General features: G+C 52.6%; 1 protein-coding gene across 1 annotated transcript; it reads left to right on the forward strand.

The window, feature by feature from the left end:
* The first annotated feature begins 4037 nt into the window (after window positions 1-4037).
* Window positions 4038-6185, forward strand: ATF4 (activating transcription factor 4). The gene is made up of 3 exons (XM_077757916.1): window positions 4038-4242; window positions 4864-5184; window positions 5273-6185. Exons 2-3 carry the CDS (start codon window positions 4956-4958, stop codon window positions 6100-6102), a joined length of 1059 nt encoding a protein of 352 aa, XP_077614042.1. The 5' UTR covers window positions 4038-4242; window positions 4864-4955; the 3' UTR covers window positions 6103-6185.
* Window positions 6186-6371: the final 186 nt, after the last annotated feature.

The raw sequence follows: 6371 nt of genomic DNA on the forward strand, positions 1-6371 counted from the left end.
AAAAAAAAAAAAAAAAAAAGATTTTCAAGACTTTAAGTCCCAAATGCTCAAAGCCAAGTGTAATGGCGATTTGCTTTTATCTCCTCTCTTAAAGAGCAACACGAGGGCATCTCTGTCTCTTAACTATGTTTCACAAAACCAAAAACCGTGACTTTCCCACTTCACAAAGCAGGAGCCACCTGGAAGTCCTCAGAACAAGAAGCAGTGGGAATTCTTGGCCCTGGTCCTAGTGGATTTGCGGCTGCAGACTGGACAAGCCTCGTAAAACACGGAAGGCTGTCCGGTGTTTTGAGATTCTTGGATGGAAGAGGGCAGCGTTCTGCACCCCACTCCCAATTTTTTTAATCTTTGGGGAAGGACGTCATGTCTTTCCCTGCCATTCTGCCTTTCTCCTCAGTAACTCCCACCTTTGCCTGAAGTAATGGCATCTGCTCCTCCTTCTCTGGAAAATTTTTTTGCACCATTTACATTAGCAAACCACCGAGTTAGCCTCACACTTAAGAATATACTCATCGTCTCGAAAACATCATCAGTTCTGGAGTATATCTTGTTTTTGCCTCTTCCTAAAAAAAATGAGTCCAGGATAACAGTATTTTTATGATATGCTTTGTTGTGACTTTTCCCCCCTCAAATAAATAATCAAAATTAATGTTTGGAAAAGTTGTTTTGAGGCCTGCAGTCTTTCCTCTGGGGTCTCGGCCCCCGGTGGTCTCCCTGTTCACACCCCAAATGAGCTGATTTTGCTCCCTTGTCCTCCAACTGGAGAACTCACATGGTTTGGACAAGGAATTCGCTTCATGGTCAAAACTCCTGGAGGGGCCCTAGCGGGGGGTCTGTAAGTAAGGACACCTGCATTGTGTTGGAGTCCTCTGCCATGGCCGCTCCTTCTTTGAGACCATGACCCTGCCTGGAAACCTCTGTATACAGAGTTTCTTAGTACTCTGCTCTTCCTGCTAAAGGGCAAGGTCAAAGAGAAGGGTAAGGGACACTTAGGACTAGATCTGTTAGGCTGTGGCCCTTTTAGACACTGCTGGTTCTAAGTGGCCAAAATACCACATGTGAGACCTTTTTTTTTTTAGGTTTATTTTTGAGAGTGGGGCCAGGGCAGAGAGGGGTACAGAGGATCTGAAGTGGACCCAGCGCTGACAGCAGAGAGTCCCATGTGGGGCTCAAACTCACAAACTATGAGATCATGATCTTAGCTCAAGTCAGACACCTAACCAACTGAGCTCCCCAGGTGTCCACCCCACCCCCAGATGTGGGTTCTGAGGCTGAGTCCAGCGTGTTTACCTTTTCCTTCAGATCACCTTGTAGTCTTTAAACTCTTGGTCCCTGAGGCCAAGTCCACAACTTGCCTTCCAGTCACTTGCCTGCCCTCAGTAGCAGCTGATAGATCTGGAATCCGTCACTGGTCTTTCTGTCCCACGTTGGCTAGGTCCACACAGAAGTAGCTTAGCCCTGAGGCCTGGAGAATGGCCATCTTTTTTCCTCCTTGATGGAGGAAGTAAAGCTGGGGAACGTGATGTCCTTCCACAGCATGGAAATTAAAAATAAAAATCTTTCCAGCAGCTTTGGCTTGTGTGTGGTACGAAACATTTTCCTACGGGAATGGTAGTGGTTCTCCATTTTCAGCCAGGAGAACCTCGAAGTGCTTGATCTGGGTCTCCATGATAGAATGGATGGGATAGGCTCCTCCTGGAGTCCTTCATCTATGACCTCTGCAGTGTCAAAACTGGGGCAATAGTACGTTCTTTGATTCTCAACCTTCTGCCGGGTCATCTGGAAGGAGGCACTGACAGGTCTCCCGAGATGTGTCCCCATGGGCCCGTAGTGACACCTTGGAAGACTTGTGTAGTGGCTCAGGGATACTTCAGTGCCTTCGCATGTAAGACTAGACAACTTCTTTATATCTTGACATTTGTGATTCTCCAACGCAATACAAAAGCCATACTTGTCCCAGAATGCAATATGCTTTGCACATACCAGTTGTTGGTTTCATCAACTCAGTAAACACCAGTAGTCCTCTGAGGCAGCAGGACGATGTAAGGAAAATGGGGAGTGGGACTGGGAGGTCAGGATTAGAAGACTTGAGTTCTAAGAACAGCAATAACCATTTATTGAACTTTTTTAAAAAATTGTTTTTAATGTTTTATTTATTTCTGAGAGAGAAAGACAGCATGAGCAGGGGAGGGTCAGAGAGAGAGGGAGATACAGGATCTGAAGCAGTCTCCAGGCTCTGAGCGGGCTGCCAGCACAGAGCCCGACGCGGGGCTCGAACCCACGAACCGTGAGATCATGACTTGAGCCGAAGTCGGACGCCCAACCGACTGAGCCACCCAGGTGCCCCCATTTATTGAACATTTATCAGCACTTTGCTCAGTGCTTTCCATATATGGTCTTCATTCTAAGGATAAGGCTGCTCATCATTAGCCTCATTTTACAGATGAGGAAACTGGCTCAGCAAGGATTAATTGCTTAACCAAAATGTCTCAGCTACTAAATAGAAGAGCCAGGATCCTTTTGGAGTTACCTCTAATTATCTGTCTTCTACGCCCCACCCCATATGGCCTCCCCCATACTGGCAGCTGTGTGGCTTTGGGCCACACACTTCATCCGATGGGTTCTGTTTGCTGTTGTAAAGAAATCGTTGGGCTAGACTGAATCAAAGGACAAAGACAGCGTTCCCCACATTTTTTGACATCACAGCCCTGCCACAGATAAGACTATGGTCCACTGAAATGGAGGCAGAAACCTTCCAGGGCCTGGCTGGGGAAGGGGACTGAAGGATGGAGAAGAGCTTTCTTGGTACTCTTCACAGTCCCGGATAGAGAGTAAACTGCAGGCCCTGACCTGGACCGCTGCTACCCAACACACCAACCGCCCCTTGCCCACCGCCCCCGCAAGTGGGCGTGGGCTTTCCAGCTTCTCTCATTAGCGACACTAAGGGCACTTGCTGAGAAGTGGTTACCTTACACCGGGAAGTTGAAAAATTGGGCAACTGTGGCATACCAGTTTAATAAAATCTCTTAGGGCAACTGCATCTGCATGAACCAAAAGAAGTTACCTTGTGATGGACTGAATACTTTTAATAGAATAGCAAAAACGTTACCTGGGTGTGCAAAAATACCCTAAACTGGGCTAGAGATTATGCACCTTCCCGCCTGGACTTGAGAGTTCACGGTAAGGATGCAGAGTTGGCCCTCTATGGTAGGTGTGCGTGGAGCATTTGAGATCCCGACCGAGGTCCTCAGTCTCCCCTTTCAGCTACTTAAGGCCTTGCATACGATCTAAATGCACAAGAAATTTCGTATGGGACCTGAAATTGACAGCTAATTCAGTTTCACTCAGGGCGTCAGGAAGGGACCACACGGGTTCGGGCCTGTGGCCACCATTTGGAACGCTCTAGGTCCGGGAAAGAGCCGGCGCAATCGTGGGCCGCTACGTGTGCCCAGAGCTGAGGAAGCCAACGCACACGGGATTCACCGCAACCAGCCTCCAGACTACAGACTCCGGCGGCGGGACCCTCGCCCGCCGCTCCGCCCCTTCCCGCTCGGACTTGGCCCACCTTGGGCTCAGAGCCAATAGGAAATCGAGATATGTATGACTCATCATGTCTAACCAATCAGCTCGACGCTCGCTCTCCGCCAGCATCTCGCGCGACAACCAGGCGGCCTCGGACCTCACAACAAAAACCTTCCTTGGGCAGAAAGACGTCTCTCCCCGCCTCCCAAGCTAACACCGGAAACGAGGTGTGTCTGAAGAATCCTTCCGCGCTCCCCGGCAGCGGAGGGGAGAGTGACTCTTTGATCTTAGTTGCCGTGTAAAGTAGTGCGCCCTTTCCCTTTCTGAAGACCTTGAAAATAATTCGTTTTCTCGTCCCAGCTACGCCCTGGACATAAAAGTCATGGGTTGGATGCAGTAGGGGCGTCGTATAAGCGAGAATAAGTGGGTGGGAGGCAAGGGTCACGTGACCGCGGCGGAAGGATGTGCTCTGTGATGCGTCCTCATAGAGGCAAAGTCTATAAAGGAACCACGGCCGGGGTACCGCGGCCATTTCTCTCTCTGTCGCTTATAAATGTAGGTCGTCTTCGTGTGTGCGCGTCCTCCCTACTCCACTACCGCAGGGTCCGCGGCCGTCATGGCGTATTAGAGGCAGCAGTGCCTGCGGCAGCATTGGCCTTTGCAGCGGCGGCAGCAGCACCAGGCTCTGCAGCGGCACCCCCCAGCGGCTTAAGCCATGGCGTAAGTACCGGGGCCCGGCCGCCCCTGCCGTGCTCCCCCGGGTCGGCGAGGGCATTCGGCTCGCTTGGGCGCGGCCTGCGGCCGGGCGGCGTCGCGGAGGGGGAAGCGGTTTTACGAGCGCCCGGGACGCGTGACCCCTGTTTGGGTGTCCTGGAGACGCCGACGCTTCTGGATCGGGGCGGGGGCGCGGCCCGGCGCAGGGGGGTAGAAGCCCTCAGCGACCCTGACCTCCGATCCCGGGGGCTTCCCGCCCGGCGCCGTCCCACCCGGCGCCCAGCGAAACGTGGCAGAGGCCAAGATGGCGGCTGGGCAGGGCGGTGGCGCGGTGTTAGTCAAGGGCGGGCGTGGGCGGGGCCGGCGGCCCGGGCCGTATTTGGACATGAGGATGGCGCGCCGTCCTCTGGCGGCGGGTGGAGGGACGGCCCAGCCCCAAGGGCGTCCATCTTGTGCGGTTTGACCAGATGGCGAGGAGGGAGGGTCACGATGGCTCCGGGGCCACGTGTTCCCGGTTCTCTGCTCCCAGGTGGAATTCTAGTTTGGCCAGCCTCCCCCCAGGATGAAGAGGTGAAATTCTGGGACCGGCTGGTCTCCAATGGGACTTGTTTTCTGGTGTCTTTTCAGGCTTTTCACGGCATCCAGCAGCAGCGTTGCTGTAACCGACAAAGACCTCTTCGAATTAAGCACATTCCTCGATTCCAGTAAAGTCCCACGACATGGCCGAGATGATGAGCTTCCTGAGCAGCGAGGTGTTGGAGGGGGACTTGATGTCCCCCTTCGACCAGTCGGGTTTGGGGGCTGAAGTAAGCCTAGGGCTCTTAGACGATTACCTGGAGGTGGCCAAGCACTTCAAACCCCATGGGTTCTCCAGCGACAAGGCTAAGGCGGGCTCCTCCGAATGGCTGGCTGTGGATGGGTTGGTCGGTGCCTCAGACAACGGCAAGGGTGAGTGGGAGTCCTTGCCCCTTCCCCCCTCCCCCCCACCGATCGGCCTTGCTCCCTTGTGTGTCTGACTCTCTTCGGTCTTTTGCAGAGGATGCCTTCTCCGGGACAGATTGGATGGTGGAGAAAATGGACCTGAAGGAGTTTGATTTTGATTCTCTGTTCAGTATAGATGACCTGGAAACCATGCCAGATGAGCTTTTGGCCACTTTGGATGACACATGTGATCTCTTTGACCCCCTAGTCCAGGAGACTGATAAGGAGCCCCCCCAGACCGTGAACCCGATTGGCCATCTTCCAGAAAGTTTACCCAAAACAGACCAGGTTGCCCCTTTTACCTTCCTGCAATCTCTTCCTCTCTCCCCCGGGGCCTTGTCCTCCACTCCAGATCATTCCTTTAGTTTAGAGTTGGGCAGTGAGGTGGATATCTCGGAAGGAGATAGAAAGCCAGACTCGACTGCTTATATTCTAATGATCCCTCAGTGCATAAAGGAGGAGGATGCCCCCTCTGATAATGATAGTGGCATCTGTATGAGTCCTGAGTCCTATCTGGGGTCCCCCCAGCATAGCCCCTCTACTTCGAGGGGCTCTCCAAATAAGAGCCTGCTGTCTCCATGTTCCCTCTGTGGTTCTGCCCGCCCCAAACCCTATGATCCTCCTGGAGAGAAAGCCGCAGCAAAAGTAAAGGTGGAAAAATTGGATAAGAAGCTGAAAAAAATGGAGCAGAACAAGACAGCAGCCACTAGGTACCGCCAGAAGAAGAGGGCCGAGCAGGAGGCCCTTACTGGCGAGTGTAAAGAGCTAGAAAAGAAGAATGAGGCTCTGAAAGAGCGGGCAGATTCTTTGGCCAAGGAAATCCAGTATCTGAAGGATTTGATAGAAGAGGTTCGGAAGGCCCGGGAGAAGAAAAGGGTCCCCTAGTCGGGTAGTCAGGGGAGTGTGCGCTTGTACATAGGCTTGTGCTGCAGCTGTGTGTTGTAATAAATTATTTTGTAGTGAAAGTATCTGAGCTGTGCCTGGTTTCTTTTTTCAGGTAAGGCAGCCTCATTGACCTCGCCCTGGCAGTTGTGATCAGCTTTAAGAGGGGTGGGTTCAGCCTTGGCGTATTTCTTAGAAATGGCAATGTTGGGCGGGGTGAGGCTGGGGAGTTTCTCTGAGGGAGCTGGTGGCCAGGAGGAGCAGCCTGGCCT

The sequence above is a fragment of the Crocuta crocuta genome, unplaced genomic scaffold (genome assembly GCF_008692635.1).
Source record: "Crocuta crocuta isolate KB4526 unplaced genomic scaffold, BGI_CrCroc_1.0 scaffold143, whole genome shotgun sequence".
NCBI lineage: Eukaryota > Metazoa > Chordata > Mammalia > Carnivora > Hyaenidae > Crocuta > Crocuta crocuta.

Excerpts from the sequence above, each read along its gene's own strand:
- ATF4 (XM_077757916.1), top strand. The coding sequence starts at position 4,956 with ATGGCCGAGATGATGAGCTTCCTGAGCAGCGAGGTGTTGGAGGGGGAC. Across the intron at positions 5,185-5,272 it reads TGCCTCAGACAACGGCAAGG|AGGATGCCTTCTCCGGGACA; the intron begins GTGAGTGGGAGT and ends GGTCTTTTGCAG.